Below are 26,384 nucleotides of genomic sequence, written 5' to 3'. Positions count from 1 at the left end.
TTGATATTAAAATGAATGTGCGAAATCGACCAATTCTGTTTTGTTTCACCACTTGACTCAAATTTTTTTTTCTTCTATCCATTTTTTCATAATTTTATGTTAATCTAGTCCTATTTATGAATCTTTTATCATTCAAAGTATATCACTTGACACCTTGACTTAATCGATGATGAATTAATGTTCAATTATTCCAGAAATTCAACAATTGATTCAACAATTTTCCTCACTCGAAATGAATCACTAGCGAAGTGGTAAAATGGTTCAAGTCGATTTTGACTATTGGCCAGTTTTCAATGAATATTTCGAAATCTAAGGGCGACAGCAAAATTTTTGTCATGGCTTTTGTAGTGTAAGATTTTCTCCCCACGCACGGCGTCATCACCAATGTGCGAAATGTGCGTCTTTGGTAATAGTCCAATAGTAACTGGCTTTGGCAGGATGTCAAGAGACATTTTCTGTTGGAAATTCTTTCACCTACAAAAAAGGTCTCCCGACATTTTTGCATAGAGTAACTCATTTTCGAGATAAATAGACAATGAACAGAATTGTCGAATTTGATACTAGATTTTACCATTTCAGGACGTATTTCAAGACGAAAATATTTGTCAATTCGTCAACAATCTATCATTTCTTTATCCACAAAAATACAATTAATCAACTCGTGTCCATCACTAGAAAGTGTTAACAGTTCTCATGAAATTATTCGATCAATATTTCATAGTGCTGTCGAATCAGTTTGTGATTGCATTCATAATAGCGAAGTAAATCTCCTGGAAATTATTTTTGCAGTTGCTTCGCCCTCGGCTGACGCTTTTGTCATGTGGTATTTACACGGTGGGCTGTAAAAAAATGTTTCTGATCGATAAATCGTGAAGATACATTTCAGCAATTTATAAAAATTCTGCCTTACGACTACGAAAGCAGTAGAATGATATAAAATGAGATTCAACTTACATTGCACAGGTATCCTGAGCGGCTCGAGGTCCTTCACTAGACACTCGTGTGTCTGTCTGTGGAAGAGATACTGAAGGAGCAATTGTTTGTCTTCTCCGAAGCAAGGGTCATAAAATCCTGGCAGTTCACTCTGAAAAATACGGAAAACCACATTGAATTTTACAGTTTATTTTGCTAAATATCTATGGAAGGGTTGGGTTTAGGAATAAATATGATCTGCAAGAGACTTTTCTTGCAAATAATGAAATTTCCAGTACAGCACGTATGAAAAAATTGTATAGAAATTTTCTATACGAATTGCGCATAGAATTTCCGTAGGATTTTCGTATATGATTTTCGGATATTTCTATACGAATATTTTGTATACAAATTATTTCTATACGATTTCTATAGGTTTGATCCTATACGACCCACTGCCACATGTATAGAAACATTTCGTATGGAGTTGCGACATTTCTCTATGTTTTTCTCTGGAGCGTTCAGACATCTTTCGTATGACATCTTTCATACGTGAGAATGTCTCTTGTTAATTTCTCCTACCTATTTTTCTCTTATTATCAAGACAACGAACAATTGATGCGAACAAACAATGTTTTCATTTCCGTAAATATCTCCAAAATTCGTAGGTTGAGAGAAGAAGGTCAGGCAGGCATTTTCGTTTGAGAAAATTCTGAACAATAACTGTCCCGTGAAAATTGTCTCGAGTACAATTATTGTTCGCAAAGTCACAATGATGAATACTGGTCGAGTCAGAACAGTCTTCCATATTAATTCATAAATATCTCCCGCACTAGCAGATTTTGAGAAAAATGTCAGAAGAGCTTTTTTGGAGCCAAGACAAATTTGAAAAAAGGCCCCTACATTTTCAGTCAGTTCTAAAAACTATTGGATCCAAAAGTAAGCACAAACCCTTTCCTTCCAAAGATATCAGTAAAAATATGTGCAAACTTATTCTAGTACTTCACAATTTAAACCTTTCGTCAAATATATTTGGAAATTTGAAATCTAAATTTTGATGAAAGAAATTAAAAACTACAATTTTTAATAATTACGAGCATTTTCTATAATTAATTTATAAACAATCAATTTTCCACCATAAAAATTATTTTTTCGTAATCGTAACAAATTTATTCATATTCGGAATTTTACCAGAAATCGATCATGCCTAAAAAATTATGTTTCCGAAAGTTTAAACAATTTCAATCATATATCGACAAACAACGAATGTAAAAAAAAATAATAATTCTGCAATTTTAAACTGCAATTCTGCAATTCTGTATTTTTGAAACTGCAATTTTTGATAATTACGAGCATTTCCTATAATTCATTTATAAACAATCAATTTTCCACCATAAAAATTATTTGTTCGTAATCGTAACAAATTTATTCGTATTCGGAATTTTACCAGAAATCGATCATGCCTAAAAAAATCATTTTTCCGAAAGTTTAAACAATTTCAATCATATATCGATAAACAACGAATGTAAAAAAATAATAATTCTGTGCAAAATGTAATTTGAATGACGCGGAATATTCCTGATTTTTTTCAAATTTTTCTCACGCAATGTAAATGACAAATTTGATGATGGAAAATGTCAAACTGTGAAAGCTACTTGGATACTCTTAATTATCATTTTTATCTATTAGGGGTTCTGAAACGTATATCATTCAATTACCTTGGATGCTTCATGAAGGACCAGCCTTGAATTAACAACGAGACACTGCAGTGGCACTGTGACATCAATAACATCCTCCTTAGGATCGCTCCCAATCTCCTCCTCCCTGTTTCTCCTGTCAGGATAAACAAATCGTCCATAAAGTGCTTTAGTGATGACGAGACCCCCTTTGGCCTCCTCCTCGGCACGAATTCTGCTGAAGGTCGCCATCATCAAGTCCACAGCAGCCTTGGCCTCCCTCTGCTTCTCCAGCATCCTCGCCTTATTCAACTCCTTCTGCTTCTCCCTCTCGCGCTCCCTCTGCTCCTTCACCACTGGATCGACAATCAATTTTTTCACTATCGTCCACGTTAAGAGGGGAGCTACTGTTGCGTAGAATACTGGAGCTGGTAACACGTCCTCACACAGACTGATGGGGAGCAGGTACGTTTGAGATGCACGCATCAATTTTAATCTTAAGGAAACACCTGAGGGAACACCAACACGCACTGCTGCTGAGAGGAAACTGTGCTTCGATACCCTCTTCTCTGCACCATACTCCACGAAGTATCCGTTAGTGCCAACTCTGTGTGGATAATTACGGTTTTAATGATTATGAAATTTTATTTTTGTCATTCTGGTCGTAAATCAGTAAATCACGGACGCTACGACATGTGATAAACATTAAATGGAAAATAATGTTTATCACATATCTAAAAAAAAACACCGTTTATATACATATGATAAACATTAAATAGAAAATAATGTTTATCACATGTCGTCATTGTTCATTGTGTATGTGTTCATTGAACCATAGTGAAAAGATTGATTGTCAACCCAATGGTGAAAGAGCAGATGGAGCGAGAGAAGGAGAAGCAGTTTTTTTTTAATCGTAATTTTACATCGCTTCGACCCGGTTAGGGTATACTGCGATGATGATCAAGACTAAATGGTTACATTGCACCATTCTAGCCGGCCGGGATTTGAACTCGGAATCTTTCGCATGTGAGGCAACGAACTTACCCAGTGCGCCAAGCCACCGGGCAAGCAGAAGGAGTTGAACAATGTTTATCACATGGTCGAAAAAAAATTTTCTGGCTCATATGATTGCAAACTCATATTTGTATGTAAAGTTTCTTTCGGTCTAGTGACGAAAAATACTATTCCAGCCTTGTGAGGAAAATATACACATGCAATTTTTTTTTTGAAGTGGATACGTCTATGGTTTCATTATGGAGGGTCTTTTCGCGAAAAAGTCTTTATACCGCAGCGCCGTTTATCAAAATTCTAGAAAATTGTGGATTTCTCTTGAAAATTTGAAAAAATTCTCCGGTTTTCTGCAAAATTTCAGAAAATTCCACGGAGTTCTAGAGAACCCGAAGAAATCCTGCAGTTTTCTAAAAAAATCGAGAAAATTTCAGAGGTTTTTCCAAAATAATCTCGAATTCTCGTGGAAATTTGAATGAGGATTTCTAGAAAATTTTTCAACCTTTTGGAGAATTGTAGAAATTTAGTGAGTTTTGGACAAATAAAAGTAACGGTTTTCTATATTAGAAAAAAAAGAGCTTTCTCAAAAAATTTGCAGAAATACGGCGATTTTCTGGAAAGTACAGATCAAAGACATATCCACGTGAAATTATGGTTGTATCTTTTTTTATCGTTATTTTACATCGCTTCGACCCGGTTAGGCTATACAGCGATGATGATCAAAGACTTTAATGGTTAGATTGCATCATTCTACCCGGCCGGGATTTGAACTCGGAACCTTTCGCATGTGAGGCAACGAACTTACCCACTGCGCCAACCCACCGGGTGCAAATATAGTTGTATCTAATAAATCTTCAATATTATCTCATTTTTTTCAGAATTCCTGATTAGTTAATGATTCATGTACGCATTCATTGAATAAAATGGTATTAAACAGTTTGTGGAATACCTCAATGCCCCTCGCAACTTCATCTTCTTCTCTGGCATTTTATACGTGTAGCTGAGACTAGCATAAGAATTAAGAGATCCAAACTGAATCGAGAACGAAGTGAACGATCTCTCGGTGTTCCTGACAACTCTCGTGGACATGGCCCCGTTGTATCCGGTCTTGTAAGTCAAATACCCAACAGTATGTTTGTCCAACTGCATCCCGAGAGCTGAAAAACATCCCGACAAAATAAAACTATTTCATGTCTCTGATTGAAAAACCCAAAAATGTGAAAGATTGATGGAAAAAAATTTGCTTTCACAATTTAAATTAGATGAACCAATTTTTTCTTGTACACGAGATGTGTATAAGATTTATTATTTAAATTGTTAATTCGCCTACTGGAAAATTCCAAAAATAAATATAAAAATAGAGGGCAATGCGAAAAAATATCCTGAATCGAATATTCAAGGGAAAACTTGGGCCATATTATCTCTTTCATTTCCGAAAACTAAACTCCTTTTGGTGGATTAAATTTTTTATCAATATGAGGGAGACAATTCGTTCTATCAGTTGAAAATAATTTTTTTTGAGTGCTTAGGACCCTGGATAAACATCCTTAAACCATGAAGCTGAAACTAGCAGAATATTCGTCAGCGGAAAATTCAATTTAGGCGATATTTAAATGTAGGAGAGTCAAATAACCAGGGATAGCCAAATTTGTAATATTTCATTACGATTACTTGTGGAGCCCTTAAACAGATAACATCAACCTTGAAATTTTTTGAGTAATTAAGGATCATCAATTCAAATATCCAAATTTTTAACTATTTGATCAATCAATAATTTGAGGTGGGAAGATTGACGATTACTTGTGTAATCGAAAATCCCCTTTCAATAAATTTGAATTATTCACTTAGTAGTGAATTTACAGGTTCATATTAACAAATTTTAAATATTTCATTATTCGTAAAAAATCAGATTATTAATATTATATTATTTGAAACATCGAATCAACATATTTTAAACCTTCAATAATGTAAGGGTCAACTCCGCGTAATATTACTGAAATTTAATATTGATGGGGATTCCTGCAAATAATCATACGTACAAATGTTTTTTAAGTGCGAAAGAGTTTGTACATTACTAAAAAACATTTGTACACCTCTAGATTCGCCTAAAACAAATCTTCTACTGTCGAATCTTTTACTAGTTTCAGCATCATCCTTAAAGCTTAGTCTTCTATTTCTACTTACTTGAAGCCATTCCTAATTGAGCTTTTTCCGGACTGAATTGCAGCGAAAGAGCTCCAGTAGTGAATACTCTATCCGTAAGTGCGTGATACCCTTTAAGAGTGACAGTTGGTCCATTCCCACCCCCAACATCGAGCTCCAAATAATTTTTAGCAGACATTGCTCTCCTGGCTGCGACATTAATCGTCCCAACTCCAACTCCATTCTGAGTGTCCAACATTCCATACAAAATTAATTTATCACGAAGGGTCAGAGGAGCCTCGATGGACTGCTCAAAGGTCATTCCTGTGATCTCGACACCTCCGAACAGGGCGTCACTCTCATAGTCGTCATCGTATTTGTTGAAGAGATCTGTGGCGTTCACGTGGACTGTGATGTTCCCGGTGGGATTCGTTCGTTGCTCCAGCCTCTTCTGCTCCCTCTCCCTCGCTATCCTCTCGTATTCTTCCCGGATTTCTTGGGGCGTCTGGGTCCTCTGGACGATCTCCCATCCTTTTGTCTCGAGGCCTTTGACGCCGAGGGAGTCATAAATCGCTCGCTGATGGGGATCTTTAAGAACTGAGGAGGAATTTATTTTTAGAGCTATTAATTGAACATCTTTACGATGAATTTTGAGAAAATTAATTTGATAATAATCTCGAGAGGTACAGGAAGAGAAAAGTTGGATAAAAATTATCTAGAAAATCGTGGCAAATTTTATTACACGAAAGGTAATTGTGGGAGGAAAATGCAATTCAATCAAAAATACTTCTGTTGCAAGAGAAAATTTAAGGGTGCCAAGTGAATTTGAAAAAAGATTCAAAAAAAATTTTTTCTTTCCCTCCATCATTGGAGAAATACGTATTAATCCATCCGATGAAATTTCAAACCCGGAACCGGAACTAGATATCGAGAAAATAAATGCGGAAAATCCTCTATTTCGTGTGACGAACCTCGAGAAAGCATGGGATCAAATGGGTACGGCGGGTTGAAATATCTCTCTTATTCACCCCGGTACCCCATTGTTTTTTGTCGCCATCACATTGAACACATCATTCCCCATATCTTCAATTTTTTTCAAATTTTTCTTGAGTTCCTAGGGGGTTGAAACGTTCAATTTAATCAAAACTCCATAAGAGGCCGTGTATANATTTTAAACCTTCAATAATGTAAGGGTCAACTCCGCGTAATATTACTGAAATTTAATATTGATGGGGATTCCTGCAAATAATCATACGTACAAATGTTTTTTAAGTGCGAAAGAGTTTGTACATTACTAAAAAACATTTGTACACCTCTAGATTCGCCTAAAACAAATCTTCTACTGTCGAATCTTTTACTAGTTTCAGCATCATCCTTAAAGCTTAGTCTTCTATTTCTACTTACTTGAAGCCATTCCTAATTGAGCTTTTTCCGGACTGAATTGCAGCGAAAGAGCTCCAGTAGTGAATACTCTATCCGTAAGTGCGTGATACCCTTTAAGAGTGACAGTTGGTCCATTCCCACCCCCAACATCGAGCTCCAAATAATTTTTAGCAGACATTGCTCTCCTGGCTGCGACATTAATCGTCCCAACTCCAACTCCATTCTGAGTGTCCAACATTCCATACAAAATTAATTTATCACGAAGGGTCAGAGGAGCCTCGATGGACTGCTCAAAGGTCATTCCTGTGATCTCGACACCTCCGAACAGGGCGTCACTCTCATAGTCGTCATCGTATTTGTTGAAGAGATCTGTGGCGTTCACGTGGACTGTGATGTTCCCGGTGGGATTCGTTCGTTGCTCCAGCCTCTTCTGCTCCCTCTCCCTCGCTATCCTCTCGTATTCTTCCCGGATTTCTTGGGGCGTCTGGGTCCTCTGGACGATCTCCCATCCTTTTGTCTCGAGGCCTTTGACGCCGAGGGAGTCATAAATCGCTCGCTGATGGGGATCTTTAAGAACTGAGGAGAAATTTATTTTTAGAGCTATTAATTGAACATCTTTACGATGAATTTTGAGAAAATTAATTTGATAATAATCTCGAGAGGTACAGGAAGAGAAAAGTTGGATAAAAATTATCTAGAAAATCGTGGCAAATTTTATTACACGAAAGGTAATTGTGGGAGGAAAATGCAATTCAATCAAAAATACTTCTGTTGCAAGAGAAAATTTAAGGGTGCCAAGTGAATTTGAAAAAAGATTCAAAAAAAATTTTTTCTTTCCCTCCATCATTGGAGAAATACGTATTAATCCATCCGATGAAATTTCAAACCCGGAACCGGAACTAGATATCGAGAAAATAAATGCGGAAAATCCTCTATTTCGTGTGACGAACCTCGAGAAAGCATGGGATCAAATGGGTACGGCGGGTTGAAATATCTCTCTTATTCACCCCGGTACCCCATTGTTTTTTGTCGCCATCACATTGAACACATCATTCCCCATATCTTCAATTTTTTTCAAATTTTTCTTGAGTTCCTAGGGGGTTGAAACGTTCAATTTAATCAAAACTCCATAAGAGGCCGTGTATATGACTGATTTTGTTTATTTAATTTCTCGATATCCCTAAGTTCTAAAATTTTAAAATTGTCACCGATGTTCACCATCTGCCTAATACTATTAATTAAAAAAATTATAACTTTGTTGGTGAATGTCAATTTTCAAGGTCATCGCCAAATTCACTTGGCACCCTTAAGAAAAAAAAATTCTCGTCATTCTTCTGTCGAACACCTTGTTCCATAGGCAATCATCTACTTGACAAGATTTTGCAATAAAAAGAAGAAAATTCATGATTAATTTTATTATATTTACAAAAAAGTTTTGAAACCTCTCTGTTCTTAAATAACCATAAAATTAATAGAGATTTATCATGTTGAAATGGAAGATTTCATTGTTTAGTTATGCATTGTTGAATTGTCTCAGTAGTGATTCTAACAAAAATTGATTGAACACCTTCATAGAAAATTTAATGCTTTACAAAGAAGAAGTTTCTTCATATCTCCAATAATTTTTAAACTTTATGTTAATTTTTGTCAATGGTTAAACATCGACTCGTTCGTTGATCAGAGAACAGTGGAGAGAATGACGTCCAATGACAATAATTCAGTCTTATAAAATTCAGTCCAAGACTGAGTTTTCCTCTAATAAATCACAAAGGGTGCAAATGTACTTCTCATGGAAAAAAATTATTTCATCCAAAATGCAAAGAGTGATTAACAAAACAAACCCCCATGTCCATTTTATTCCACTCGTTTCTAATTAACAAAACTCAATTCTCACCATTCAGCGTCTAATCTAATCAATCCTTCAATTATTCGAGGACCATTAATTGAATATAAAATTTGTGTTAATTTTCATCAATGATGGAACTTTAAAATTCGACGCGTTCCTTGATCACAAGAGTGAACTGAAGGGCATCCAATGACAATAATTCAGTCTTAGAAAATTCAGTTCAATTTTGAGTTTTCTTTTAGTGAATCACAAAGGGTGCAGGTGTACTCACCGCGAGAAAAAAATTCTATTTCATAAAAAATCCAAAAACTCATCAACATTTAAAAAAATCACATGTCTTTTGTATCCCACTCCCTTCTAATTAACAAAACTCAAGTTTTATCACTCAACTTCTAACATAAATAATCTTTCAATGATTTAAGGAGCCTTGACTACATATAAAAGTTGATTAAATTTTTATGAACCTGTAAACATTAAGGTTCTACTTTTTCGTTAAGCGAAATAGTGGACTGAATCGAATGCAATGACAATAATTAATTCTTATGCAGTTCAGTTGAAGCCTGAGTTTTTTTCTAATGAATCAAATTTCATTAAAAATTCCATGAGTCACTAACATTAAAAAAAAGTCACATATCCATTTTGCCCCACAAGCACCTAATTGACAATCTCAAGTTTCGCTATTCAACTTTGAATTTAACTGATCCCTCAATTATCTAAGGAGTGTCAATTAAACAAAAAAATTGCGTTAATTTTCATCACCCCCTAAACATTAAATTAGTTAAACATTGAGTTTGTCCATTTGTTCTTCAATTCAAACAGTGGAATGAACAGAATGCAATGATAATAATTAAGTCCTATAAATTTTGCATTACATGAGACTTTTCTAGAGTAGAAGGCCTGTCTAACAATATCTCGAAATATCTATACTCTTTAAATTAATACAGGTTACCAGGAGAGATAACGGTGAGATTCTAGATTTTCTAGATTTTTTAGATTGAAAGGCCCCTCTAACAATATCTTGATGGATCTATACTATTTATATGAGCAGATCCACGTCAAAACGCAAGGCCACGTCAAACGCAAAGTCGATCTCTCGGATTTTCTCGACGATTTTTTTCTTTAAAGTTGGTCTCAATGCGAACATTAAAAAAAAATTAAAGGTTTTTCTATGTATATTTCCTGTGCAAAACTTTGTTTGCTGAAAACTTTAAAAAAAAATCACCTGAAAATATGCATCGAAAAAAACGAAAAATTTTCAAAAAATCGTAACTTCCTTAATTTTCAATATTTTTGGGTGATTTTTTTTTCAAAATATTCGCATTGAGGACAACTTTTAGGAAAAAAATTGGTGAGAAAATCCGTGAGATCGACTTTTTTGGCCTTGCGTTTTGACGTGGATCTGCTCATATGCAATGACAATAATAATAGTTCTTATAATCTAGAAAACTCCTATATAATTATAATAATTACGACCTTTACCTTCATAAGCTTTGTTCGTTCGGCTGAATAACACCTCAGCTTTCTTTTTGAGGACTGGGTCAATGTGCTTGTCCGGATGGTAGAGTCTGCTATGCCTCCGGAAGGCCTGATGAATTTCATCAGGAGTGGCCTGCAATCACCAGCAAATTATTCACTCAAAACTGAATCAATAAACTCATTACATCCTTCTGTTATCACTACCGCTAATTAATGAATCTACTCCCCTCTACGATCCTCCAAAAATCACGAGTGGTCACTAATTAACTGACAAATCAACTCCCATCTGATTAGAAAAATCAAAACGACACGAGAAACGGGAAATTGAAAAGAATTACCCAAATTAAACGAAAAATCAATTCATGAAAAAAACTAGTGAAAGTAATTGATAAAATGGGAGTTCATGAATAAATTTTTTTCATTGAGGACATTGATTTTAATAACAATGTCAGTTACGTCAGCAGAGTGAGAAAAAAACACGTGGAGAAAAAAAGAATTGGACGCTCCAATTTTGTGCTCCAAATAAAAAATGATGGGACGAATACTGTTTTCCCTTACGTTTCTCGGGACATTGAGAAATGCATAGTAATCCTCCTCGATGACACTGTCCTGATCACTCTCGTCGTCCATCCTGGTATATATCCTCTGTAATTTAACAGCCTAACACACGAATAATTTTTCACGGGCAAGTCTGACTTCAAGTTTTCCTAGGTTACGAAATTCTCGGGAGCCGGCGCCGGATGCTGAGGTGATCACACGGTAGATGTCACTGCGAGTCTTAAAATCCCCATTGCAGATTTCTTTATCAACTGAATGAAATTGTGAAATCGAATTCAAGCAAATTTTACGGTTTTTGGGTTGATTTCGATGATTTTATTGGTGAGACCGGAATCATTTTGATTATTTTTGTAATTAACGAATAGACTAGATTAATTTATACTGTTTTATTTTATTTGTTTTTATTTGCATTTCTGCCTTCACAATTCGATTAAATTGATTTCATCGATTCTTATTCTTATCGTATATATAATAAAGCAAATTAATTATTATAATTATTAATTGTATTTCTTATTATATATATAATTAAGGAAAAAAATTTTTTTTTCCTGAAAGATCAATAAAAAGTGTTTTTTTGTGATCAAAACAAACACATAAAACAAAAGTCATTCGAAACCTCACTCGGATAATAGAAATATCTCCTCATGTATTCCTGACAGTTTTAAAAATCTATTTTTCCCTTCATATGGTAAAAGGATATAAGTACTCCTGATTCCTATAGTCGAATTCCAATTATTATTATGAAAACGAAATGAAGATAGAATCAGAAAGGAATAATCGACTAAGAAACGGATTTTTCTTCTTTTATGGCGGCGGAAACTTCGAATCACTTTTTTTCTTCAAGTATTAGAGGGAAATCAATATTTCAGAAAGCAAAAATTCAAAAAGCGCACAAAAAGTCGGCGCAAGAACTAAAAAAATTAATTTTTCAATGTCTCCGGAAAATTTTGAAATCAATATATTTTTTTGAATAATAGAAGAATACCCATAAATTCGATTCCTATCCTTGTCTTTCGATAGAATGAATAGAATTATATGAGTGGCAATGAATTCCAAAAATTACGGATTGGAAACTGAAAAATTTTTTAAAGGGATGATCGGCTAGAAAATGGCAAAAACTTGTTTTTCTTCATTTCTGTCGGTTGGAACTTGAAAACAGTTTTTTCTTCGAATATGGGAGGGATAGGAATATTTTCGAATTGTATTTTTTTTATTCAAACCTAGATTGGTCACCCTATGAGAGAAACCCCGTCGCGCGTTCTTTTTCTTTAACTACAATTAACTGGCTAACGGAAAAATTCAAAGAAATTTGACTTCGTCAACTGAAGTGTCTAAAAAATTATAGGAGTTTTTAGAACAACATATTTCCGAAAATTCCTAAAGAAAACAAATTATTTCGAACAGATGAATTATTTTTTCCCATGTTAAATTAAATTGCCCATGACGCCCCGTTGCCGGAAACTCGCTAAAGCCTGAATAACACGGCGGCGAATCCCTGCAGAGGTGACCAATCGCGGGGTCGCATTTGGTGATCAGACTAGGGTTACAGAGAAGAAATGAAAAAAATGCAAACAAAACGTAGGCGAGAAGCAATTAAAAAGAGCTATTTTCGCCACAAAGCCGTAAAAACTTGTCGAGCCTTCGGCTCGGGCTGCAATATTCACGAGAAAAGTTTTTTCTCAGCCTGATGACCAAACATACTTTTTCTTCAGTGTCCGTAAATGGCGTTTAACGGACACAAAGTGTCCGTCAAGCGACGTTTTACAGACAGTGGGATGAAAAAAAATTCTGACGAGTGTAAAGGTTGCAGACCGAGGCGAAGCCGATGAATGCAGTCACACGAGTTAAAAAAGTTGTTTTCGACCGAGTGGGGAATATAATTTTTCATCAAGCTGTGCGAAAAAGTAATTTTTTAGGCACGCTTCGTGAGCCTAAAACGTCCCTTTTCCACACATTGTGATGAAAAATATCGTTCGATACTCGTGGGGAAAGTGTTCGCCTTCGGCTCGTGCTATAAACCTCCCACGAGCCAAAAAACTCTTTTCCGCACTCGTAACGAAATATACTATTTTTGTACTGCTTCTCACGATTTCTCGTCTGAGAATTGGTATTACATACTTCCCAAACTCGAAAACTTGAAAATCACTACAGAAAAATATTGTTCTTGGGCTGTTGCGATGGGGTTTTTTTACTCAAAAAACCCCATCCTCGCCTACGGCTCGGAGGCCAACGCCACACGAGTAAAAAACCCCATCGCAACAGGCCGGAAAAATACTATTTCTTCAGTGTCCGTAAACGGCGCTTGACGGACAGTGTGAAAAAAAAAACTTTTCTGGCGAATATAAGTTCTGGAGAATATGAGCTGGAAATTTTTTTTTTGGCAGCGTGACGAACAATATTTTTTGTCATAACGTTTCATGGCGGAAATGACAAAACGACTTCTTTCATGGATCACAAATTTCCTTTAAAGAAAAATCCCAAGACATTTTCCCCAATACAACCCCCCCTCGTTCCCCAGAGGCTCTATTCTATACCCAACTTGACACGTCAATCGACAGACGCATGAACATCCATTGAAAATTCACCGGTAATATTAGACCGAAAATCGTCAACAATAATGTCAAACGATGATGGAAACAATCGGAAACAATCGACATAAAAACAAGCGTACTTTACAAAACATTGACCATTGTGCCGGAACAAACAATAGACCGTTATGTTGAACAACATAGCCTTCCGTGAGTGGACGATTGAGCAAACGAATCGGGGTCTACGTGCAACGAGACGATTAAAAATATTATTACCTCGATAAAAAGGAGTAGAAGGGAATTTTCAAAACGTTACGTATCCTGTTTATCATCAGCTACAGTTTTAATCCTTTGTTGTGTAGTTGTGAGGCAGAATAGATGAGGACCTCCAAGGTTTCTTTCTCCTGCTCTTCCCACTTTTTTTCCTCCGCTTCGATTTCCCCGTATTTGGAGGGACCGTGTTTACATTTGGGCGAAGTAGGTATTCGTACACAATGAATAGGACGGAGTGCCGGATCTTTTGTTCCTGGCGATAATCCGTGAGTTATTGTGACATTTTCTTCTTTTTGTTTTGCTTTAGATTTTCGTCGGATAGAATACTTAACTAGGCCGAGTGTCGTTTGTGAAATATCGGCTCAAAGGGGCGATTATTTTGATGTAACGAGAGGAGGTGATGAGAAAAATGTTAGAGGTCATCTGGATGTGGTGAGTCATATTACACTGTTGGAGAAAAAATGAAATTTCATGGACAGTTGACTACTCATTTTCAGGAAAGTGACACTGAGTGCGATTTAGGGGGAAAAAATAATGAAATTTCAGGGTTCACTGAAAATTTTGCAAAATTCCAGAATTTTAAACAGCATAAAGGTGAGAATTCCTTAATTTGTTTGAATTTACAATCTAATATGAATATTTAGTGCCAAATTACATTGAATTTATTTAAGTATTCGTACACAATGGATAGGACGGAGTGCCGGATCTTTTGTTCCTGGCGATAATCCGTGAATTATTGTGACATTTTCTTCTTTTTGTTTTGCTTTATATTTTCGTCGGATAGAATACTGAAATTTCAGGGTTCACTGAAAATTTAGTAAAATTGCAGAAATTTTAAACAGCATAAAGATGAGAATTCCTTCATTTGTTTGAATTTACAATCTAATATGAATATTCAGTGTCAAATTACATTGAATTTTCAGTGAAATCCGAAATTTCTTTGTTTTTTTCCCCCTAAACCGCATTCAGTGTCACTGTCTCGAAAATTCAAAAATATATTTACCGGAATTTTCTGGTTTTCTATTCATTATGAGAGAAAAATGAAACTGAAATTTACAGTTCTCTTTAATTTTTCCATGAAATTCTGAATTTTTAATGACAAAGTTTCTTTAAATTTCAGTGATAAAAAACAAAACATCATGCAGTCGAATTAACCCCTCGACAAACTGACAGATTGAATTCAATTGTGGTAATCCGAGGATTTTTATTCGAAATGAGTGTTAATTATACAATTCTCGTTTCTCAATTGTGAGTTTCGTCTCATGGTCCAATTATATTGCCCGACATTTGGATTGGAAAAATAATCCCCCGACTACCACACGAGCTTCAAAATTAATCGGGCATTTTCCTCAAGGTTCCCTGCATACAAAATACCCAATAATTTTGAAGCTCTTGTAGTATTACAAGTGATTATTTTTCTCACTTAGATTTCACCCAATCAGAACGCAGTATTTGAGGCTGTCAAACAGTTTTATTTCGGAAATTTCTAGAAAATTTCCGACGGAAATTCACTAGTAGCTTTTCAAATGTTTCTCATCTTTCAACACATTTCACGTTTAATATTTTGTGTGACAGGTAAAGAAAAAATTGGATTGTAAATGTATGGCTGTGTAAATGTATCCGGATGCTGTTCACTGCACTCTGTTTGGCCGAAATCCAAGTGGAAAAATAATCCGTCCAATACCACTCGTGCTTCAAAATTAATCGGATATTTTCCTCAAGCTTCCCAGCCTAGGAACGAGTGTGTCAAATTCTGCAGAAAAATCCCTCGTGCTTCGCACTTGGGATTTTAAACCTGCAAAATTTGACATAATCGTTCCTAGGCAACGAAGCTATCGGAAAATATCCGATAATTTTGAAGCACTAGTGGTATTGCTACTAAATATTTCTCTGCGTGCAGCTTCTTGTGGCGAATTCCTTTCCAAATAAACAATAAAATATAAATTTCTTGATTAGGTGATTACTGCAGTCATAAGTGGGTTATGCGAAAATGAGGGAAAACCTCAGAGGATACATCCGAGATTATCAGCGAACATCACCGACGAATAAATATTGATTATTGAACAAATCGATTGTGTTCATCAGAAATTTCACTAAATGAGAATTTTGTTCGAATGATAAGATCAGGGTCGCGATATTGTTTTTAGGGATTGATGACTTTTTTTTATTATGTTGGAGGTAATGCAATTGTGATTATTCTCCCGAGTTGAGAGACTCTAGTGGGGCTGGCGCATGTGTTCCCGCTCCGCTATCCTATCCACCAATCACATTGGAGGAATAGGATACGACAACGCCCATTCATGGCGACCAGATCTGTATTCCACTGAATTTCAATATGGATTTTCCCCTCTGAAAGTTATTTAAGCGTTAAAAAATCATTGAAAAAAATGGAATCGATTTTTTTCCTCAATTTTTGAATCAGTTTTAAGCTTCATTTTTTTATATTTCAAATGAATAATTTTTTAATGAATTTTTTATTCATTCTTTACTGAATAATCTATTGTTTAAGACGATCGTTCAGTGAATGGAGAGAAAACTCTTGATGTTTAGATGAATTTGGTTGCTGATGGATTGAAAGACCCACTTCCGACGAATGATGTTATAAAATCGAGTTCACCAGTGACGTAATCTGCAGCGTCAGCGGTTGGCCACCTCGAAAGAGTCCCTGGACGATTGGTGACCTCAATTCTCTGCATTGAAATGCGATTGTTATCGAACAATTAGCTGATTTTCCAAGCATTTTCTTCAAATGCTGTGTAAGCGTCCCAGTTACGTAATTTGGGTGAGGGACAATTTGTTACAAAAATCAGCTGTGAATTATCAACTGTAACTTGAGCATAATACGTAATTATCTCGTAACTACTTGTTAAAATAACGAATTTATCGTGAGAAGAGATGGAAAAATTTTAGATTCTATGACTGCACCACACTAAAAAAATCCGAATCGTGTTCCAAAGATACCCTAAAATTTTCAGCAGGAGTGACGTCTTCGATGTACAAGATCTATGCGCGCACTCTCGCGCGCGCTTATCTATTCATTTGTTGAAATGAAGAAATGGAATTCATTGAATTTACTGTGTTTTAAATTCGTGGGTTATTGGAGTGAGACTTTTCATACGTGGAAGATCGATTATATAGATCTGAAAACGAATGATGAGTGCAAAAAACATTTTTTTTATTGTTCGTTTGCCCGAAAACGCTTAAAATGCCAAAAACAGTCCAGGGCCTCCAATTTTTGAGCTACAAATGATTTTTTTTTCAAAATTTTCGGAAAAATATGTGGAATAACAATTACGATCTATTTTTTTATAATTCACCTCTTATATGGCTAAATTTCCTTTTTTTGTATTTTTTTTTACACAAATAGTGAATTTTTTTATATGAAAAAAACGAAATCAGCTCTGTAGGAGTCGAATTGAAAAAAATGGCTTGTAATTGTTGTTCCACACATTTTTCCGAAAATCTGGAAAAAAAATCTTTTGTAGCTCAAAAATTGGAGGCCCTGGACTGTTTTTACCATTTTAGACGTTTTCGTGCAAACGAACAATAAAAAAATTTTTTTTGCACTAATTATTCGACTTCAGATCTGTATAATTGATCTTCAACGTATGAAAAGTCTCACTCCAATAACCCACGACGTTCAAAACTCATAGTAGTCTCCCCTTAAGGGGAGACGGAACCCCTTTGTCTACATCAAATCTTAGAATTGTGTTTTCTGCTACAATTGTTAATTTCTATCTATGAAATTACTTTATCGACTCGATTATCACATTGTTGAGTCAATGAAGTAGTTTAATGGATAAAAAATAATAATTGCAGGAGAAAACACAATTCTAAAGGTTCATATAAACGCAGGGGCGCCGTTTCCCCTTAAGAAAATAGTATACCTATTTCTAACCTAGGGAGGTAAAATAAACGACCCTTGCCCACGTACAGAATTATCAGCCGAGCCGAAGACGAGGTTGATAAGCACGTGGGCAAGGGTCTTTTATTTTACCTTCCGTGGTTAGAACGCGATTTTTCTGTTCCGGCGTAGGAACAAAGTCAGATTTCCCTCCCGCGAAGTGGGAGGGAAATGTCACTTTGCTCCCGCCGGAACAGAAAACGTGTTTTTTAGGGATATACCTTGAAAATGAAAAAAAAAATAGTCTGACATCACGACCTCAGCAACCCCCCCTCCCCCTCGTCGCAAGCCGCGCAAGCTACAGACCCCGGGCACTGTAAAACGGACATTTGATTTTTTTAAAAAAGCTAATGAGGGGTTGAAATTTTGATAAAATTCAATAATTTTTCTTCTAATACAAAGAATAATTCTTTCCCTTTGTGACGAGCCTAAACTGAGCTCAATTGATCAATTTGTTTCTGAGTTATGAATAATTTTAAAAAAGTCTAAAGTGTCCGTTTTGCCCCATCCTCCACTAATATTCCAACGGCCCCCCCTAAATAATCTAAGCAGCTCGATCAATTGATTTTTTTACTTCTAAAAAGCGAAAGAAACATCATTTTTTCCTGTTTCCGTTCCTCAAAAATCGAAGAAAATCAATAAAATCAGTAAATCAATCAATAAATCTGAAATAATAGGAAAAATACGTTCTCCGTATTGAAAAAACACGGAGGGCGTTTAACCGATCGAATCTCACGTTAGACCCCGCCTCCACACGTCTCCACCACATCCACCCGGTGGTCGTTGATGACGCGTTACAGCCGGGCTGCGGCTCACTTGCCACTCAGTATCGTTGCTCGTCGGTCTGCCGTGGCGCGTTGTTGTCAAAAGTCCTCAATATCGATCCGTCGGTTGTGCCCTTCAAGTGTTCCCCAGTGTTGTGCACCGCGAAAAGACTAATGACAAGAATTTGGCGAAATCGTGTCTTCAGGAATTAAAATCCACCTCACCTGGGCTATAATCCACAGTCAACTCTGACTCCCAGGTGATAACAAAACAAGTAAATAAATAAATAAATAAATAAATAACTGTGTAAGTGAGTAATATGTATCTTCACGTTTTCGTAATACTCCTCAACTCATCTCAACTCAATGTTTGTTGTGGGAAAATAATAAATCATTTGTTGTGAAGATAGAGACAAATCAGTGTTAAACAAACGTGGATGAAGTTTACAAACTTTGTCTCTATCTTTCCACAATTAATGTGAAATCGTGGGTAAAAGCTTACTAAACATTTTACGATTTTACGTATCTCACCGCGGACAGTGATAACATGCAAATTATTGTGTAAACATCATTATCTGAATTAATGCGGAGACGTCGAGAGTCGTGAGTGTTATTTAATGGACCCGATCAAATTGAAAAATTACCAATTATTATTTTTTTACTTCGGTTTTTTTCTGTTTTCTTCCTCGCGTTTACTTCAGCGAAAAAATTCTTGGTATTCGTTACAAAACATGATAGGAGATAACCCGTCGTGTAGTGTGCGATTTTTCAACTTTTTTCATTGGCAATGAGAAATCAGGGACTTGGTTTTTGATGTGAGAATTATTTAATTGAGTTAGTGGGGAATGGTGGCTCGGGAAAATGTTTTAATGAATTGCGGGCGGTCTTACACATCCCGAGGGTTGAGTGAAAAATTGAACCTGTGAAAAATTGATTTTTTTTATAAACTCACCAATTTTTTGTTTTTTCGTTCGAAATGTGAGGGAATGATGGCAAAATTAACTTGAGGATCCGCGGTTTCAGTAGGAAATAATCTCGGAAAAACTTTTCTGGGGAATTTTGTTACTTAACAAAAAGATTATTGACATCTTCTGCCATCACTCACTACTCAGTTAATTGACAAATTGAAGATCGATTTCTTGCATTCTTTGATGTTTTTTAATTGGGAAACAATCTAGGAGATGATTTGTTAAGTTGTGAGAATGATTTGATTTAATTATTTATTGGGGGATTATGTTTGATGAAAATTATTTCGTTGATTGCTGGTCAATCTCACAGCCCCGAGTATTGAGTGAAGCTATGAAAAATCGAAATTCTCGATAAATTGATTGATTGAGCAGAAAATACATCAATTGAATTTTTTGCCTTTTAGTGTACGGGAAGAAGGACAAGAAATAATTTGACTTTTTTGTGGGGAAATTTCGTGCATTCTTTGATTATTTGTAAATCAGGCAACAATCTAGGAGATGAATTGTTATACAAAAACCAAGAAGTTTGGTTTTAATTGTGACAGTGATTTCATTTATTAATTGAGAAATTATGACTGAGGAAAATTATTTCATTGATTGCTGATTAATCTTACATAAAAACCGAAAATCGAAAAATCAAAATTCTTGATAAATTACTTAATTAAACAGAAAATCCATCACTTGATAAAGTAAAGAATCCGTGGGGTGTTCTGAGCACCCCAGTCGAAAGATTGTAATTTTGCTGATCTCGGTTAATTTTTATGGAATACTTGAATTAAAATTTGCAGTTTTCATAATTTTTTCATCACATTATCAATTTTTAATGACGAAATTCTTGAAAATGTCAATGAAACTGTCGCCAAATGAAAATGTTCAAAAAGTGATTTTTTAATAATGAAGGAATCGAAGTAATTTCAACCCACTCAACCCTAATGTCGACATTTAAACACTTTTCAACAATCCATGAAATATTTTACAAATTAATTCATTCGTCCACAGCAGCTGCTGAATCCGTCGTCGATGAATAGGGGAGTAGGGTAAAACGGACACTTGACTTTCTTTAAAATATTCATGACGTGTTGAATTGTTCATGAAATGGAATAATTTTATTTTTCAATTGAAAAACAATGATTTCTCTTTGTGATGAGCTTGGACTGAGCTCAATTGATAAATCTGTCCCTGAGTTATGAATATTTTTAAAAAAGTCAAAAGTGTCCATTTTACCCTACCCTCCCCTATTTCTACATTGTTTACTTAAAATTTTCAAAGTAAAGAATCCGTAGAGTGTCCTGAGTACCCCAGCCAAAAGATTGTAATTTTTCTTCATTTCAAATGATTAAATTCACAGTTGCTGTTTTCGTAATTTTTTTCATTAAATTGTCAATTTTTGATGACAAAATTCCTGAAAATGTCAGTGAAAATATCACTTGACAGAAATTGTCAAAAAGTAATTTTTTAATAATGAAGTAATCGAAGTAGTTCCAACCCACTCAACCCTAATACCGACATTTAAACACTCTTCAACAATTCATTAATTATTTTAAAAATGAACTGTGATTCGCCAATAGCAGTCGTTGCTAAATCTGTCGTCGCTGAATATTTCCACATTGTTTATTTGAAATTTTCAGAGTAAAAAACCAGTGGGGTATCTTGAAAATCCCAGTCAAAAGATTGTAATTTTGTTGATTTCCATTCATTCTCGTGGAATAATTCATTTAAAATTTGCAGTTTTCATGATTTTCTCATCAAATTATTCATTATTGATGAGGAAATTCCTGAAAATGTCAATGAAACTGTCGCTTGACAAAAATGTTTAAAAAGTGACATTTAAACACTCTTTCGTAATCCATGAAATATTTTAACAATTAACTGATTCGTCAATAGCAGTCGTTGCTAAATCAGTTGTCGCTCAATATTTCCACATTGTTCATTTAAATATTTCAAAGTAAACAATCTGTAGGGTGTCCTGAGCACCCCAGACAAAAGATTGTAATTTTTCTTCATTTCAAATGATTAAATTAAAATTTGCTGTTTTCATAATGTTTTTCATCAAATTCTCAATTTTTAATGACGAAATTCCTGAAAATGTCAGTGAAACTATCACTTGACAGAAATTTTCAAAAAGTAATTTTTTAATAATGAAGTAATCGAAGTAGTTCCAACCCACTCAACCCTAATACCGACATTTGAACACTCTTCAACAATTCATTAACAATTTTACAAATTAACTGATTCTCCAATAGCAGTCGTTGCTAAATTAGTCGTCGCTGAATATTTCCACATTGTTTATTTGAAATTTTCAGAGTAAAAAACCAGTGCGGTATCTTGAGAAACCCAGTCAAAAGATTGTAATTCTGCTGATTTCCATCGATTTTTATGAAAATAATTCATTTAAAATGTGCAGTTTTCATGATTTTCTCATCAAATTATTCATTATTGATGACGAAATTACTGAAAATGTCAGTGAAACTGTCGCTTAAAAAAAATGTTCAAAAAGTGATTTTTTAACAATAATGAAATTTTAATAATAAAAAATCGAAAAAATTATAATCCACTCAACCCTAATTCCAACATTGAAACACTCTTTCATAATCCACGAAATATTTCAACAATTAACTGATTCGTCAATAGAAGTCATTGCTAAAACAGTTCTCGCAGAATATTTCCCCATTGTTTACTTAAAATTTTCTAAGTAAAGAATCCGTGGGGTGTTCTGAGCACCCCAGCCAAAAGATTGTAATTTTGTTGATTTAATTAAAATTTGATTTTGAACGATTAAATTAAAATTCGCTGTTTTCAGAGTGTTCTCCATCAAATTGCCAATTTTTAATGACGAATTTCCTGAGAATGTCAGTGAAACTATCACTTGACAGATATTTTCAAAAAGTAATTTTTTAATAATGAAGTAATCGAAGTAGTTCCTCTTCAACAATAATCTGAGTCGTGCCCCCGTGCCTAGCCGACGGTGATCGAGAGCCCGCGAGTCAAGAAATACATTGAAAAACGATGCTGTCCCCAAGCACCGCATTTACCCAAGAATTTACGAGCGTCAAATCGGGTCAACGTGACCCACAAAACTCCTAGTGTGATGTCACAAGTCAGATATGCCGTAAAAATTAGTGAATTATAATCGATAATTTATTGACACCAGGCATACAGGATATCCCCGGCTATTGGTGTGACATTACTTGGGTTGTCTGGTTGTTGTCATGTATCGGTAGCCGGCGGAAGCGTCGAATGACTCCCATGAGGGAAAACACTGAAGAGACATGAAGATACAAGCCGAGTATATGTGGCGCTAAACGCTCCAGTGAAACTATAAGTGTTCAGCTGTCGCTGGCTTTTCATTTATTTCTTCTTGGTCTTTAACTTCTACGTTTTATTATAGTATCATGGAGTTGGGGTGGGAATGAGTGAGGAAAATTGAGCGTGTGTCATTGTCATCGCGACCTATGAAGACATGTCTCTTGATTTTTATTTATACATCATTTTTTTTATTGCGGAATTTGTTTCTTCTCTGTAAGAAAACATCAATTTTTCTTCTGTAATCGCACTTTAAGTCTTCTTTATTTACGAAAATAATTAGACGATTTCAATAATTTTTCAGAAGAAGCAATAAATAATTGAGTGAAAGGAGGTATAATAGTCGATATTCATGGTTGAAATGTGGCTATTTACGAAATTATGTCTCTAAGAAGCCGTTTTGGGATAAAATAATAATATTAGATTCATTTTTCGCAGAAAATTCAGTGGTAAAAGGTAAAACTGTTCAAGTCGATTTTGACTGTTGGCTAATTTTCAATGAATATCTTGGAATCTAAGGAAGATGGCACAATTGTTGTTAAGACCTTTTTTGTAGAGCGAATTGATGGCTACAAAAAAGGTCATTACGGAAATTTCGTTATCTCCCTTAGATTCGAAGATTTTCCTCAAAAACTCAGCTGGGGTCTAAATCGACTTAAAGTCGTTGAGTGTAGTGAGGAAAAATAAATGTATAATTTCCGAAAAAAAATTATTCATCATTGATTTCTTCTATGAACGCTAGTTTTAACGAGAGTAAAACATTAATCCATCAAATTCTCTCTACAATTATTTTTTGAAACAATAGTTGCTCATTTGACTAGGGCATCCTGTACATTCGAGGTACCCAGAAACATAAATTATTTATCACAAAAGTTTAACACTGACGATGATTTTCGTATTAGGCATAAAATTTTTATTTTTTTTTGTTTTTTTTTCTACATTTTTCTACATTTTAATCTTCTCTTTAAACTCGATATACTCCTTTTCTTATAAGATTGTGTGTTATTTTGGCACTTCTAAATTAATTATTATCAATAATACCGGACCGCCAATTGAGCACGAACTCAACCACAATGTTTTTATTTATGTCAACTTCCGTTTAGAATTTATTTCAGATGTTCATTTTCAAAATTTAAGTTATGCATATACTTCTTTAAACAAGAAGCTGAAACTAGCGGAATATTCGCCAGCGGAAGATTTGCTTCAGGCGGGATTTTGCTTCGGCGGGTGTACAAATGTTTTTAACTCTTTCGCACTTACAAAGTATTTTTCCATGTGATTATTTGACTCTGCCACCTTTAAATAGTCTCCAAATTGAATCTTCCGCTAGCGAATATTCCGTTAGTTTCAGCTTCTTTCTTTAACCCTAGTCTGTTCATCTGACGGGACAATGCGACTTTATTCACCTTCGCGGGAGAGTGCCGCCGTGCTATTTGGGCTCCAGCGTTGCCGAATCCACTCTACACTTCCCGGGCGCGTTTCGCGAGTTCCCAGCAACGTCGCATAACAGGCAGTTTCATTTAACACGGGAAAAAATTGTTCACCTATTGGAAATAATTTTTTTCCTCCCAGAATTAAGGATAAAATATTGAACAAAAATACTAGAATTTTCTTTGGAAGTGTTTGCTAGTGATGGGCGCAACTGAACATTGATCGCTAACGTATATACTAGAATTTTCCAGATACTTCAATTGACGAATTCAATCTTTCTCAAATTTCTCCGGTCAACCAGTCGATGGCAAGGTGAATAAAACGACGTGTTGCGGCAATTCCCTCGCATGGTGACCAGTCTAGGGTTAAGGGTGCCAAGTGAATTTGACGAAGACCTTGAAAATTGACATTCACCAACAAAGTTATAATTTTTTTAATTAATAGTATTAGACAGATGGTGAACATCGGTGACAATTTAAAAATTTTAGAACTTGTGGATATCGAGAAATTAAATAAACAAAATCAGTCTTATACACGGCCTCTTATGGAGTTTTGATTAAATTGAACGTTTCAACCCCCTAGGAACTCAAGAAAAATTTGAAAAAATTTGAAGATATGGGGAATGATGTGTTCAATGTGATGGCGACAAAAAACAATGGGGTACCGGGGTGAATAAGAGAGATATTTCAACCCGCAGTACCCATTTGATCCCATGCTTTCTCGAGCTTCGTCACGCGAAATAGAGGGTTTTGCGCATTTATTTTCTCGATGTCTAGTTCCGGTTGCGGGTTTGAAATCTCGTTGGATGGATGAAAACATATTTTTCCAATGATGGAGGGAAAAAAAAATTTTTTTTTGAATCTTTTTTCAAATTCACTTGGCACCCTTAAACCGTTTTACCGCTTCACTACTGAATTTGACACTTTATAAGATAAAGCCTCAACACCTGGAATATTTTCTAACTAACGAAAACTTTAAATACATTTTTAATAATCAAATTACTGTTCTTCGATGTTCGTCATTCTCTAATCGAAAATTGTTGATTTATGTGGCAGGTGGTGGTAGCAGAAAGTCTGGATTCATCCATCTTAATCATTAAAGATGTGACATTTAAATAATTTCTATTCTATGCATCACTGAAGATAAATTAATTTATAAACAGTGAAATCATCAAATAATATTATAATATATTAGATAATATATTTATTTAATCATTTAATCGTTAAAAACTGAGTGAAGAAATTTGTAGTGTACTGGGAAGACAGCCTTCTATTGCAATTTGGATTTAGATAGACTAGAAATCAGTGTAAATGCAGCTGCAGTTGTCTTTATGAGTCTGTTAACTCCCAATCGAGGGAGAATGGTGTCCCACTCGCTGGCAGTAACAGGGGTGAGTAAATCTCATTACTTCCCTATTTCTGATCAATTTAAAAATGACTAATGCAACCGCTATTGCGCAAATATCGCTCAACGTTACTGACACGGAATAATTTAAATTGCGATTCACATAAGACGTGAATGAATGGGATATGGGTTATCACTTGACACTATATCGATCGATGAGAATCCCAAGGTCGAATCATTCGAGTCGGTATTGCGTTACGAGCTTGAGAAGTGAATCGACATTAAAGACATTGCAATTATAGTTTTAAAAAATCGGGGAAACATTGGGAAAGGGATGTAGTGGAATAATTTTGAAGAATAAAAGCGATTTTGAGTGCCGCGTGATGGCAAGTCCAGGGAAAAATCACTTGGGTGTGATTTAATGAGGGCATTTGGATGTTATTAAACAGAGAATACACCATTTAGTAAATGGTAATTAATTAATTACCGCTGTTGATTAACAGTAGGCGAGAATTTAATCTCCTTAATTGAAATCTCTATCAGAAATTAAAGTTATTACTGTCGGGTTAAACAGTATCGATTTTTTTCCTCAGAAATATATGTGATACATACCAAATAACTATACGAAGGATAAAGTTGAATGCTTTGGGTTGTTATTCGATGCAATACTTTTGATACTTTTCAATCTGATAGTAGTTTTCTCTCCGGTTGTGACTTGATAAAAGGGTTTGAAGGAACACGATTTCCACCATTTTCAGTGCAACTATTGCTGAATTTTCGAAAAATTTCCAACAGTGTAGCAATTTTGTTGACCCAAGCACAACTTATTTGCCCTTTTCTCAGTATGCCATCGCAAAAATGATTGAAT

At 35.1% G+C, this 26,384-nt stretch overlaps 2 protein-coding genes across 5 annotated transcripts in view; one reads left to right on the top strand and one right to left on the bottom strand.

Moving 5' to 3' along the window:
• Positions 1-266: 266 nt before the first annotated feature.
• On the bottom strand, positions 267-11,149 carry LOC107039950 (dnaJ homolog subfamily C member 11). 2 transcript variants are annotated; one of them, XM_015259824.1, is made up of 7 exons: positions 11,002-11,149; positions 10,447-10,576; positions 7,143-7,697; positions 4,546-4,753; positions 2,631-3,195; positions 955-1,084; positions 267-855 (listed from the first exon to the last, which is right to left on the bottom strand). In XM_015259824.1, coding segments are annotated over exons 1-7 (1,662 nt in total). In that variant the 5' UTR covers positions 11,074-11,149; the 3' UTR covers positions 267-853. The 2 variants fall into 2 exon arrangements, with proteins under 2 accessions (XP_015115310.1, XP_015115309.1); XM_015259823.1 differs by having other exon boundaries at positions 267-839.
• A 7,384-nt stretch (positions 11,150-18,533) lies between these two features.
• The window catches only part of LOC107039927 (fork head domain transcription factor slp1), a 30,589-nt gene continuing 22,738 nt past the window's right edge, over positions 18,534-26,384 (top strand). For all 3 annotated transcript variants that reach the window (XM_015259789.1, XM_015259788.1, XM_015259787.1), the window contains exons 1-2: positions 18,534-18,730; positions 25,228-25,562. In XM_015259789.1, coding sequence (XP_015115275.1) covers positions 25,503-25,562 — 60 coding nt within the window. In that variant the 5' untranslated portion in view covers positions 18,534-18,730; positions 25,228-25,502. The remainder of the gene's footprint in view (positions 18,731-25,227; positions 25,563-26,384) is intronic.

The sequence above is a fragment of the Diachasma alloeum genome, unplaced genomic scaffold, assembly GCF_001412515.2.
Source record: "Diachasma alloeum isolate Michigan unplaced genomic scaffold, Dall2.0 Dall_scaffold_00313, whole genome shotgun sequence".
NCBI lineage: Eukaryota > Metazoa > Arthropoda > Insecta > Hymenoptera > Braconidae > Diachasma > Diachasma alloeum.
Note: the sequence above shows the minus strand (reverse complement) of the source record. Positions and strands in the feature narration are given on the sequence as shown.

Coding starts and splice junctions, on each gene's coding strand:
- LOC107039950 (XM_015259823.1), bottom strand. CDS start 11,073: ATGGACGACGAGAGTGATCAGGACAGTGTCATCGAGGAGGATTACTAT. Junction 4,754..7,142: donor TCAATTAGGAATGGCTTCAA/GTAAGTAGAAAT, acceptor GATGTTTTTCAG/CTCTCGGGATGCAGTTGGAC. Junction 1,085..2,630: donor TCCTTCATGAAGCATCCAAG/GTAATTGAATGA, acceptor CGTATTTTTCAG/AGTGAACTGCCAGGATTTTA.